Raw genomic sequence first — 13,739 nt, forward strand, 5'->3', positions numbered from 1 at the left:
GCCCATGATGTTGAAGGAAAAACTCCAGTAGCCAGGCCACTCCGCGGTCCAGCGCATTGTTAACCTGACCTCTGCGGCTTCTCAGAGGCAGACCCAAGAGAGAGAGAAACAGTTGCCGCCTTTCAGGTCTCAGGAGCTTGGAAAGGTCCCAGGAAAATAGTGTTTTTTTTTCCACCCAGACTCCATTAAAGAGTTTCCACACCATCATATCCCAACAGAAAGCCCAGGAAAGTGGCGGAGAAGGGAAGTTCAGGGGAGAGCCATGAGATGGAGAGAATCTAGCCTGATGAGAGAAGGGAGAACATTTACTAAAGAATTTCATTACAGCACCAATTTCCTCCCACATGATGTCGAACACTCATGCAACTGGCCAAACCTCCAAAAGCAGCAGGAGCCCTCCTCCTGATAAGAATCTTGAGACTCGGCGAGGCTATCCAGAATAAACGATATAAGCCTGAATAATATACTTAAATTAAAACTTTAAATGTGTGGGGAAGTTAACTTTGAAGCAAAAAACTATTGACTCATGCGTTAACATTATCGGACCGACGGACATGGCGACAGCTTGGGGAGGTGGTTTTCATCCAGCGGTGGATTGATCATGGCTGATGAAGTGAGTGCTGTGTGGTCTGGGGTGAATGTCGGGGACGTTGGGTTTGGTTTTGTTTTCTCTCGAATTCCTCACGAAGGCCTCCACGCTGCAGCTGTGCAGCTCGTTCACTCGAGGGCCCTTCCCGTTGCCATTGCGACCTGAGTGGCACGGACAGCTCCTGTTGTCACGGCAACGATGGCCTGATGATTCTGAGGTCAACTCGATCATTACTGGCGTGGTCAAGTCCTAGCGCACGTAATTGCTACCGGTATTTGGTATATCTCACGTATTGGTGATGCTGCATTGAGGGTGGTCTTTCCCCCGCACCTCCGATTAGCACGGTTGGCTACGTACGGTGCGAAAGAAGTTAAATACAAATCACAACACCTCAATTAAACTGCTGCTGCTGTGAAGAAGCCCCATTGTCTGAAACGTGGCATTTTTTTAAAATGTGGTTACCTTATAGGGCAGTGCTATTGAGGAATGTGCTGCGCTTGAGTTACCACAGTCTGCCAAGAAATGAATTCATCCGTGTAAACACGTCAACATTAATTTACCAGGCGATTTAGGACGGGTTTATTTTGCAAGGCAATAAACCTTGGGCCACGACACAAGGGCAAATAGAAACACGAGACATCAATCTTGATTTGAAGCTTTCGTCACTGCAGGAATTCATACTCTTTGGTTCTTTCGGTGAAGTCACGTAGGTATAAAAAAAATCGATCACGACGTTTCGATCGCAACAACAAGCAACCGTCTTCAGGTGAGAAAGTGAAACAAGCCGCTGTGACAGAGGATGAAATTCAAAGAGGGAACAAGGTGATAGATTAAAAACTCATAAAAAAAAGTGTTTTGTTAAAACAACGGTTTTATTCACGGTCGAAGTACGTCAATGATGAGACGCCTGCTTCCACATCAACGCTTACTTGAATTAATTGATTACTTTATGAATTAATCTTCAATGTACAATTTTTGTTTGTGTGGAGTGAGGGTGCCCTGTAACTCGTTGACACGGACCAGACGCGCCTGAGACACGTGGCGCTTGAGACACGTGACGCTTGACACACGTGACGCCCGAGACACGTGACGCTTGAAACACGTGACGCCCGAGACACGTGACGCTTGAAACACGTGGCGCCGGCTTCTTGGACGAGGCGATTCGAGAGTTTAGGGCCCGCGGCGGTTTTGACCTACACAAAAATATGTAAATAATAAGGCGTCCATACTAAATGTAAATTGCTTTAAAGTAGCGGATTAATTGATTATTTGATGCCGATTTTGGTAGAGGCATGCATTGTCACCCGATCTGAGTACGTGTGCAAAATGTGTGATTGATTGGACAACAGGGAGTGGACGAAATTTTGATTACAAGATTTGACCACGACACCGGAATCAAGTTAAGTAAAACCGTGGAAAAAAAGATAAAACTTAGCAAAATGTAGAAATGTAATGCAACTCGGAGAGTCGGCTTGTTGTTGCGATCGAAACGTCGTGATCTATTATTTATTTTTCGATCTACGTGACTTTACCGAAAGCACCAAAGAGTATGAGACATCAATTGGGTTCTTAAGCCCCTTCTGTGCGGACCTCATTGTAATGTCCTCGTGTGCATGGGGTTTCTCCGGGTACATTAATACCCTCGGTTTACGTCAGGGGGGGGGGGGGGGGTGCGTTCCTGAAAGTTGCGGCGTCGAATATCAAAACGTCGTAAATTCCCAACGAGAGCCAAATCAGAAGACAACGGAGTGTACGACGTTACACGCAACGTTACGTTCAATTACAAACAAACAAAAATGCCGTGCTCAACACGAGTGTACAGCAGTAAACCTTGACACACACTAAACAGGGTACAATAAGATACTGTACACAAGTAATGCATTGTTCTCCAGTCCGGTACATTTCTTGACGCTGGACGCAAACTATTTAGTGTACAGGGTAGGGGGTGGAGGCGAAGGCTGAGAGGCGACGGTTAGGGGCCGTCCATAAATGACGTCACGCGATTTTGGACGATTTTTGACCCCCCCCCCCTTCGTCACACGGCGTCACAAAAAGTCAGACCCCCCCTCAAATATGACGTCACAAAGCTCTGCCCCCCCACCAAAAAAAAACATTCTTCAAATCGCTTTAAACTATTGTCATTGTAGTGCGTATTTAATGTGGCGCTGCACTCTGATGTTGTAGAAGAAAACATTATTTAATTATGTAGAACGTGTTGTCTATATTGATTTAAAGTTGCGCATTTTCATGTGACGTCACATTTCTCAACCCCCCCCCCTCGTCACATATCGTCACAAATGTCTGACCCCCCCCCCCTAGGTGCGTGACGTCATTTATGGACGGCCCCTTACGTGAAAGGACGGGCGGGCGCTGTCAGCGACTAAGTGCGGGTTGAGGTGAGCCACATCAAGATCGTGGTGTTAATCACGTGACGACGTATTTGCGAAACGACGTGAAAGGTCGACACCTAAATCGGGATATTACTGTGCAGCACCCGAGTTTCACTTCCACGCAAACTAAGGCAGCTAACCTGACAGCATATTGACCAAAAGAAGAGTCTAGGACCCTGCTTAGATGGCGGTCTTTGCCTTGAATATTTGCTGCTCACCATTGCTGATGAGACACTTAATGTTCAAAACTAGTCCAGGCACCTGCTTGTCTTGAATCAATGTTGCTGAAATTATGGACGGATGAGACACTTAATGTAAAAACTAGTCCAGTTATCAGTTTTAAAGACAATGCATATATTATCAGTGTGTTTTTTGTTTGCATTCTGACCACAAGAATTGTGGTTAATGCAGACATGATTCCTTGTAAAAGGTTTCAGTTTGGGGTTTTAACATCTTAACACCTGTTTTGTTGCCAGAATAAATGGGAAAACCTATTCTCATAGTCCAGACGTCTGCTTGTCTTGAATCAATTCTGCTGAAATTATGGACTGATGAGACACTTCATGTAACAACTAGTCAAGATATCTGCTTGTCTTGAATCAATGCTGCTGAAATTATGGACTCGCAGAAGGCCGTGCGTGCAGCTAATGGGGTTGTGTAAGGAATAATTGTATATTTATACGTAGAAATATGGAGACATTGCTTATTTATTGTGTTTTGAGTGAGTGATGCTTTTCTGGATAGTATGATGACATTGACAGAAAAGCCGGGGATGTGTGTATTTTTGCCGCTTAATTAAATTATACAATTGTTGGACCACAAGCACACCGTGGCTCCACGTGGGTTAGAAGTCTCCGCCTTTCTGATGAGGCCCAGTGAAGTTAATACCAATGCAGTGTATGTACAAGTACATCCCTATTTTTTTGTAAATGCACTGCTGGATGAGAGCCTCCCCGACATCGTGCAGGTTGTGGGTGTCATTTTCACCATAATTCACTGCACCAGTCAGTGCGGGTTAGCGAAAGCGGGGGGGGGGGAGCATAGAAACTACACTACAACAATTGTTCTTGGTGTACTGCCGTCCGCTGCCCACATCGTGTAGCTGCTCAATAAACACAGGCAACTGGAGTGAACGGTTTAATTAATTACCTAGGGTACAGGTAATGGCACTGATGGTTCATTCTTTCAATTGCAGTTATAAAATCAGATGTGGGGTCAGAGGCCCCCCTCCCACCCAGAGACTGCCCCCCCCCACCCCGAGACTCTCCACCGCCACCCCGAGCAACCCCAAGCCCCCCCCCCACCTCGAAGCCCCCCCACCGCCACCCCGAGCCCCCCCACCGTCACCCCAAGCTCCCCTACCCCGAGCACCCCCACCCACCCCACCCCGAGGCTGCCCCCCTCACCCCGAGCCCCCCACCCTGAGCCCCCGCCTAACTCGAGCACCCCCACCCCGAGCCACCCCCACCGCTACCCCGAGCCCACCCCCACCACTCCGAAGCTGCCCCCCCCCCACCTCGGGGCCCCCCACCGCCACCCAGAGCCTCACCCACCCCGAGCACCCCCCACCCCACCCCGAGCCCCCCCCCACCCCCCCTCCGGAGCCCCTCCCCTCTCGCCCGGTGCACTGTGGGACACGCTTCGTGGACCAATCACAAAAAGCTTCGTGTTGTAAGCTCGGAACGGACTCTACCAACTCATCGGGGTAGAAGGTAATATCTTTACAGTGCTGTACACTCGTCCAACAATACCACTTCACAAAAGGAATTACTGCAACGTGTTTTAAGTGTATTACATCTATAATTATTACTGAAGAGTGTGGTTTGTTATTGGGAAAATGCATCTTCTTGTGTGAGTGTGGACGCGTCCACAACTGGGAGTTAAATCCCCCCCCCACGTGGTTTGGTCTCGTCCGTTCTGGAAGCTGCTTGGCGCGTAGCAGCGTTCGTCTCACGCCTTCATTTTTTTTACGAATTAAAATTGTTACATTTTAAGCTGAATGTCGTCGTAACTGGTCAACATATTTGTTTTTTTGTTTTAAACGTGTAAGTAATAGTGTTGCTGCGGTTTCGCTGAAGAACTTCACTACCTCAGGGGTCTGAGGTATCTGCGCCTTCGGTAAAATAATAAAATCACCGTATCATGATGATCATTTAGAACGATAATAATCCTACGTGCAAGTATAAAAGACATATGCTATTAACTAGAGCCGTGTGATGAACATGTGTGAACTATTTTAATCATTCACAGTTTTGGTTGATTGGAGATACTCTACGTTAATAAGAGTAACGCACGCAATGGAGAGAGTAACGGTTATTGTGGGCCTGGGTGTCATGGAGTTGAGTGGTGATAGGGCTGTGTGTGGTGATGGCGCTGTGGTGATGGTGTTGAGTGTGATGGGGATGTGTGACGATGGTGTTGAGTGGTGATGGGGCTGTGGTGATGGTGTTGAGTGTGATGGGGCTGGGTGTGATGATTGTGTTGAGTGATGGGGCTGTGTGATGATGGTGTTGAGTGCGATGGGGCTGGGTGTGATGATGGGGCTGTGTGGTGATGGGGCTGGGTGGTGATGATGGTGTTGAGTGATGGGGCTGTGTGATGATGGTGTTGAGTGCGATGGGCCTGGGTGTCATGGAGTTGAGTGGTGATGGGGCTGGGTGGTGATGGTGTTGAGTGGTGATGGCGCTGGGTGGTGATGGTGTTGAGTGGTGATGGGGCTGGGTGGTGATGGGGCTGTGTGGTGATGAGGCTGGGTGGTGATGGTGTTGAGTGGTGATGGCGCTGGGTGGTGATGGTGTTGAGTGTGATGGGGCTGGGTGTCATGATGGTGTTGAGTGTGATGGGGCTGGATGGTGATGGGGCTGTGTGGTGATGGGGCTGGGTGTGATGATTATGTTGAGCGATGGGGCTGGGTGTGATGATGGTGTTGAGTGGTGATGGGGCTGGGTGGTGATGAGGCTGGGTGGTGATGGTGTTGAGTGGTGATGGCGCTGGGTGGTGATGGTGTTGAGTGTGATGGGGCTGGGTGTCATGATGGTGTTGAGTGTGATGGGGCTGGGTGTGATGATTATGTTGAGCGATGGGGCTGGGTGTGATGATGGTGTTGAGTGGTGATGGGGCTGGGTGGTGATGGGGCTGTGTGGTGATGGGGCTGGGTGTGATGATTATGTTGAGCGATGGGGCTGGGTGTGATGATGGTGTTGAGTGGTGATGGGGCTGTGTGGTGATGAGGCTGGGTGGTGATGGTGTTGAGTGGTGATGGCGCTGGGTGGTGATGGTGTTGAGTGTGATGGGACTGGGTGTCATGATGGTGTTGAGTGTGATGGGGCTGGGTGGTGATGGGGCTGTGTGGTGATGGGGCTGGGTGTGATTATGTTGAGCGATGGGGCTGGGTGTGATGATGGTGTTGAGTGGTGATGGGGCTGGGTGGTGATGGGGCTGTATGGTGATGGGGCTGTGTGGTGATGGGGCTGTGTGTGGTGATGGTGTTCAGTGATGGGGCTGTGTGGGGTGATGGTGTTGAGTGCGATGGGGCTGTGTGGTTATGGGGCTGGGTGTGGTGATGGTGTTGAGTGATGGGGCTGGGTGTGGTGATTGTGTTGAGTGATGGGGCTGGATGGGGTGATGGGGCTGGGTGTGGTGATGGGGCTGGGTGTGATGATGGTGTTGAGTGATGGGGCTGTGTGCGATGGGGCTGGGTGGGGTGATGGTGTTGAGTGCAATGGGGCTGTGTGGTTATGGGGCTGGGTGTGGTGATGGTGTTGAGTGATGGGGCTGGGTGTGGTGATGGTGTTGAGTGCGATGGGGCTGGGTGTGGTGATTGTGTTGAGTGATGGCGCTGTGTGTGATGATGGTGTTGAGTGATGGGGCTGGGTGTGGTGATGGGGCTGGGTGTGATGATGGTGTTGAGTGATGGGGCTGGGTGGTGATGGGGCTGTGTGTGATGATGGTGTTGAGTGATGGGGCTGGGTGGTGATGGTGTTGAGTGATGGGGCTGGGTGTGATGATGGTGTTGAGTGATGGGGCTGGGTTTGACGGTACCGTGTCTTGATGATGTTAAGCATGACGAGTCTGGGTGTGGTGATGCCGTGTTTGCGTGATGATGATGATGCCGTGTGTGTGGTGATGCCGAGTCTGCTATGTGATTGATGCTGACGCTTCTGGGTTCACTGAACCTGTCTCGCTGTAGGAAGTAAATTCATCTCTAAATTTAGCGCCGTGTTGGCGTCACTGTTTTGGTGCCTCCAAATCTTGCGCTCTCTGCTCGAGTCCACCTCTGTCTGCCCCTCCTCACTCCTCTTCCCCGCACCTCCGATTGGCACGGTTGGCTTTGTACGGCGTGAAAAAAGTTCAACACGTATGTTGTATTTGCTGTGTGTATGTATACAGATATGGATGTGTCTTATGTGATGTGTTGTGTGTGATATGATTGCGTGTAATATGTAGCTATTTTGTGTTGTATGTGATATGTGTTTATATTTTTGTATTTAGTGTGTGTGTGTAATATGTGGCCTGTGTTTTGTGTAATGTATGTTTTGTATTATTACATCGTAGGATCATGAGAAAGATGTGGCGTCTTTGGGATGCCTTTATCAAACAGTGGTTTGATCTTGGCTGATGATGGTGTGTGTTATACATGTTGTACATACGTTGTTTGTGACGGTTGTACATACCCTGTATGTGCTGTGTGGCTCCCTTGCGAGTTACTCGTAGTGCCTGCATGCTCCTAACCGCCTCTGTCCCATAGGCGGCACTGTGCATCATAGCTGCCCCCCCCCCCAGACAAGGGATGCTGCCTCCCCTCTCACTCACCTCTAACTCGCCAGTGTGTCCCCCTCTCCTCCCAGGCAGCGCTGTGTATCATGACGTCCCCCCAGAGTGTACTATCGAGTGCGCTGTGCGTGCTGCTGCTGGCGGAGCTGTTGGGCGCCACTCAGCAGCAGCAGCAGCAGCGCGACCACTACGAGGTTCTGGGCGTGCCACGCTCGGCCTCGCAGCGCCAGATCAAGAAGGCGTTCCACCGGCTCGCCATGGCGCACCACCCCGACAAGAACAAGAACCCCGATGCAGAGGCGCGCTTCCACGAGATCGCCGAGGGTGAGCAGCGGCGCCCTTGTCAGATAGGGCATCCCCGTGGAATCCTGAACTCGGGGCCAGAATTCTTATACATATCAGTTGGACACTAGGTTAAAAATACTGTTGCTGTAGTTGCGTGGTGAAATCGGCTTGTGTGTGCGGGTGCCTTGTGGATTATTACATTGCGGGATTGCGAGAGGTGGCGACGGCTTGGGGAGGCCTTCATTCAGCAGTGGATTGATCATTGCTGGTGATAACAATACGATACCCGCCTCCCCGCCTGGGTCAGCATAGTATGTAGGTATCTTACAACCCAGTTCAATTCCACATTTGTTTAAATGTCGGTACAAGACTAACAGGCAAACTCCCAACATAATTATCGATGGTAGAATGAAAATGACACACTGGATGGAGGGGTTAAAACTATCCCGGGGGGGCGGGGTGGGGGGGTATAAATAATTTTTAATACCCTCTACTTAAGATGGAGATGCGTTACAACGACCCCATCGTAAGTCGAAAATATCGTAAGTCGAAGATGGCTCCTCGCCTACCCAGGAGTCTTAAAGAATGGTGATAATTTAGCAAAACAGAGCAATTTACAGTACCGTACTGTATAAACTATACTGTATGTATTAATTACAATACTGTATTGCACGGTAAAATGTAAAGTAAAAAACAAGGTAAATTCTTAGCCTACCTATATGAACTGCAATTTAATAGAACGTTTTTTCAGGAAACAATCCTATCTGCTAGAATTTTTTTTAACATGCATTGAACGTATCGTATCGTGGTAACCTTAAAATGAAATCGCTAAAGCTACGTATCATACATGCATTGAACGTATCCGTATTGTACTGTACTCACCAAGATTCAGTCCGTCGTCTGCATACTTGAACGATGTTAGGTTGTTGATGGCAATTTTGTCGTATCTCCATCGTAAGATCGAAATATCGTAAGTCGGACCATCGTAACTCGGGGACTACCTGTATTTTAACCCCGCTGCCACACTCTACGCAGGCAACTGCAGAAGTGGCGTGTGATGTGTTAATGGCGACCACTGGGTGGCAGTGCTCGATTTCCCAGTGGTTATTTTTCTGATCGCTGGTTAGACTGGAGGGCACGTGACGTCGCGAGCCAACAATGGCGAGGGGGTAATCACTGAATGAGGTGTCCTGGGTTCGGATTTTTTTCTTGGTTTATTGGTAGACTGGTTTATTTAGAAAATTATCCCTGTGTAAGCTCACACTAGGCGTCGCTGCAGTGCATCATTCACCCTTCCTCAGAGAGCAGCGCTCATTGCATGACACTAAAACTGAAATTTGTAATGCTTGGAGCTGGAATTTAGACAAATTAATTGTAAAATCGCCTTTATAGCGCAGGTCTGCATGTTGGATCTATTGCTGTAGCTTTTCGCTTTCAGCCACCAGCTACAGCCTCTGCGTAAGTCATCCCTGTGTGGTACATAAGCTCTCCACAGAAAAGTTCCCTGTAGCATCTCCACGGGGCCCCAACTGGTAGCCTGCCTGCACATGGTCAGGGGCTAAAGGGATCTCGGAGTGGCATCGGTGGCAGAGATGGCGTGTACAGTTGCCGGAGAAGCGGGCGGATGATGAGATGTTACACGTTCACTGCTCATGTCCGACTCGTGCCATCGTCTCCCTTGCGTCGCATGCAGCCTACGAGGTGCTGTCTGACGAGAAGCGGCGCCGCGACTACGACACCTTTGGGTGGCGTGCGGGTGCCGGCGGAGCGCCAGGCAGCGGCTTCAAGCAGCAGCAGCAGCAGCAGCAACAGGGGGCGGACTTCGACTTCAACTTTGACGACTTCTTCCGGCACTTCGACGACGCGCCCAACTTTGACTTCGGGAGGCAAGCGGGAGGAGGAGCCGGCAGTCGCGCCGACTCAACGTTCGGCTCGCACCACCAGCGGCCCCGGCGCGCATCCGCCCGGCAGCAGTTTTTCGACACAAACGGCCTGTTCGAGGAGCTGTTCAGGGCCGACCCGCTCGCCGACTCCATCTTCAGCGGCGCCAGCGCCAAGGCTGGGAGCAGGGGGCACGCTCACGCGCACGCTCACGCTAGCGCGCACACTAACGCGCACGCTCAAACGCACGCTCAAGCGCACTCGCATGGCGGCGCCAGGTCGCAGCACTGCCGTACGGTCACACAGAGAATCGGAAACATGGTGACGACCTACACGGAGTGCTCGGGGGCGTGACACTGTCCAACCCCAGACCCCCCTCCCTGGAAGCCCCAACCTTTCCCCACCTGCCCCCTCATCATCTCACCCAACCCCACGTAAGTGCTCAAGTGTTAACGAGCCGCATGCGGCAACAAACTTTCTTAAGCAGGTTGCTAAGTGGCTCAAAGAGTTTCTAATGGCCATGCCAGAGTCACTGAGCTAGCAACTGCTTGAGACCCGAGGTTTGAATCTGGGTTGCGGCAGCCTCCCTGTGATGATTAAACTGCCTTCTCAAGTGTAGTGAGCTGTTGGTCTCTGCCAGTATCACCAATGACTGCACAAAAACTTTTAAATTTTATTTCGTACAATTCGGTTTATTTCAACTCTTGAGACCAAAAAATGCGGTTGAATTACACATCCGAAACATTATTTGCAGGGCATATAAATAGTGTGTTCCTCGTGTGGATAAAGTCGGCTTATTTCAGTGATTTGATTTGCCAAGTAGTTCTTAGGTGTCATCTTCTGGGGTCATTCTTGGACACAAGGTGGTACATTTTTCCTTTCTTATTTACAAACTTTCTATCCGCGATGTTGGCTGTCCGCGAATCGCATCTGGAACTTTACTCGGCAACATCGAGTTTTAGAAGCATCTGTCGACATTGCACGTACGATGTTCGTAGATCGATATCTGCAAATTTAGCTATTCACAAGCATTTCCAGAACATATTGCTCGTGAATAACGAGGGAATACTGTGAACTGTTCCCTGCAAGAGTTGTGATTGGAAATTCCTTCGTAAGATGACACCACAAATATCACATTTCAAATATAATCGGGAGAGCAGAAAAACAAGCTGAACTTAAACCGATGAGTTTAAACCTATCAGTTTTACATTTCTATGATAATTGCCGCTACAGCTGCTAATTTATTTGCGGCGGTCGCCTGTCCGTGTTTTGCGAGCAGTGCTTTCCCCGTGCCCTCCTCTCACCGGGGCCCACCCGTGAGCCCAAGTGACACACGAAGGAACGCGCGGTGGAGCGTGATGGGGCTTTAACGCAGCTCTCGACATGCGTAAAGTTTTTGGGGGGTGGTGTGCGGAGTGGGGCAGTTTATTCACCGTGACCAGACTGTGGTAAACATCGGGGGGGGGGGGGAGGGGGGTGGCCGGCGAAGTGCGACGGGTGAAGCCGTGGTCGTCATGAGCACAGTTTCATCGCCCAGTCGAACAAATTCCTTGCTTATTAAGCAGGGCCACGTGACGCAGGGTGCCTTGCCGCTGATCCCTGGGTCTGGACTGTGGCCAGGACGTGCCAAGTATCGGTGTACCCAAGAAGCATATGTGTGAGCATGGGTACACGTGTGTGAGAGTGTCTGTGGTGCATCTACCGGTCATCTCAGTCAGCCAACCCATGGCACCTGGGTCTGTCCCGGGACCTGTCAGCGAGCCTTCGACACTTCACGTAGCCTCAAAGTGCATCTGGCGTGGCACAGGTGCCGTGGTGACGTCACCGTCACTTAGTGGCAAATGGCGAGTATTGGTATTGGTGTCCCCGTGTGAGTGTCCGTGTTCCTTGTGTGCCTTTGTGTATCCATTTGTCTCCCATGTCAACCCCATGACCTGTGTCTTTGTCCCCATGTGTCTCTGGCCCCAGTCCCCATGCATGTCTGAACCCTGTGTATTTTTTCCCTCCCGTGTCCTCATTCCCCTGTGTCTGTGTCTCCGTGTCTCGCGTTCGTCCCGTTATGCGTCTGTCGTTCTGTCTATCCCTATTGAGTTGACCGCATTGTTGACCGTAGCCTCTGAAAGCCAAGTGCAATAATGAAGGTAATTTTTAATTACTAATTAACTTAAAGCGCCCGCCGTCTGGAGGTGTGCGCGCACTATAGTTGTGGATTGTTAGTGATGGGACACGTGCATTATTACATTTTACTAAGCGGAACGTGAGAATCCTGAGCCTCGGTGACCGCTTCCACACGAGATAACCCAGTTGATTGCAACCGTTTTCACCAAACCAATTCAGCTTCGTGCCCGAGATGGGTTAAATTCACAGCGGTTTCACAAAAAAACTAGTTTTACTTGGTAGCATATGAAATACCGAAAACCAAATCAAACCTGGAATGCGCCCGATCTCATCCTATCTCGGAAGCTAAGCAGGCGCGAAGCATGGATAGTGCTTGGATGGTTGATCACCGAGCATTAAAAAAACAAACGTAGGCTGCTTTGGGGTTAGGTGGTGGGCAGCAGAGGGCAGTGCAACAAAATCCATTGAACTGGACCATGCTCCCACGTCGACGCTTTCCACCTTCAACCCACACTGGCCAGCGTGGTTCGGTGTCAAATAATCCTCCAGCGACCCGCATGGCGTGTGGAAGCCCACATCCAACGGTGGATTGGCAAATGTGGCCGTCTATGTACAGTGTACGAATTGAGCAAAACGTTTGAACCGGTTTATTTTGTTGCGTGTAGAAAGGGCTGCTGCTGTTGGAGCGCTCGATTGTGAGCGAGGGTTGTTCCTGAAGCAGTGTGGAGAGAGAGAGTGTTCAATAAAACGATGAAGCTCGCTCTGTCCCCGCGTGTTATTGTGACAGCGCCGTGCTTTTATTGCTGCAGCAGCAGCAACAACAGCCGCCACACGGCCCCCATGAACCCCTTCATTCATCACTGGTCAGTGGCGTACCGAGCTAAACTTTTGGGAGGGGGGGTTTGTGCAAGTTGTTTTACCACGGTCCGGGAGGGGATCCTTGTGTGTGTGTGTTTGCCTGCATGTGTATGGTCTTTTGTGTGTGTATGAAATTATAAAAGACAGACACCCACCCCTCTTAATAGTCTTCAACAGACTTGGGCAAGTACTATAAGCGGAGCCCTTATTCGGGGCCCGAACCGCACACGTGAACAAAAAAAATATATAAAACGTCTACGACAAAATCGTCATCCTGTGATTCCGGAAACCCAAACATCGTGTTAAAGAAGAATTGGACCTAATACAACAGGCGGCTCTTGCAGCGAGACTCGCCGAGGATGTGTGTCCGGCTGTCCCACGCCAGTGTGAAGCTTTGTCAACGGGAGACTCCTTTTGAATTGGGCGTGCTCTTCGGGTGTGTGGGCGTGCACAATTAAAATATGAAGGCGCAGCGCTGCAATAGCTCGCTCACGCCCACTGCTGACAGAAGGTCCTCCTCCACTCGAGCGAACTTTAGAGAACCACTCTTGGAGGCTATTTGGTCTCTTACACGCGGGCAATGCAGCTTGTAAGAGATGGGAATACCCATGCTGGAATGTATCTGTGAGCGTGTTTTATCGTGAGAACGTGAACCCGGTGACCCGAGTTCCACTTGTCCCAATTGTCTTTCCCGTAGCTGTACGTGGGATCTTTTTCTTTTGTGTGTGGGGTGGGGGGGAGAAGAATCGGCAAAGCGTGGGCATCTCGTTGCAGAGCAACACGGCTCCTTTGGATGCCCTGACCCGAACCCTAAAGCCCTAACCCCTAACCACAAAGACAGCCCG

General features: G+C 50.2%; 1 protein-coding gene across 2 annotated transcripts; it reads left to right on the forward strand.

The window, feature by feature from the left end:
* Positions 1–4,863: 4,863 nt before the first annotated feature.
* DNAJB9 (DnaJ heat shock protein family (Hsp40) member B9) lies at positions 4,864–12,796 on the forward strand. 2 transcript variants are annotated; one of them, XM_078609526.1, is made up of 3 exons: positions 4,864–5,082; positions 7,827–8,076; positions 9,731–12,796. In XM_078609526.1, the coding sequence occupies exons 2-3, from the start codon at positions 7,842–7,844 to the stop codon at positions 10,270–10,272; spliced, it is 777 nt and encodes a 258-aa protein (XP_078465652.1). In that variant the 5' UTR covers positions 4,864–5,082; positions 7,827–7,841; the 3' UTR covers positions 10,273–12,796. The 2 variants fall into 2 exon arrangements, with proteins under 2 accessions (XP_078465652.1, XP_078465651.1); XM_078609525.1 differs by having other exon boundaries at positions 4,865–5,097.
* Positions 12,797–13,739: the final 943 nt, after the last annotated feature.

This window comes from Lampetra planeri, chromosome 32 (genome assembly GCF_965212315.1).
Source record: "Lampetra planeri chromosome 32, kcLamPlan1.2.h2, whole genome shotgun sequence".
NCBI lineage: Eukaryota > Metazoa > Chordata > Hyperoartia > Petromyzontiformes > Petromyzontidae > Lampetra > Lampetra planeri.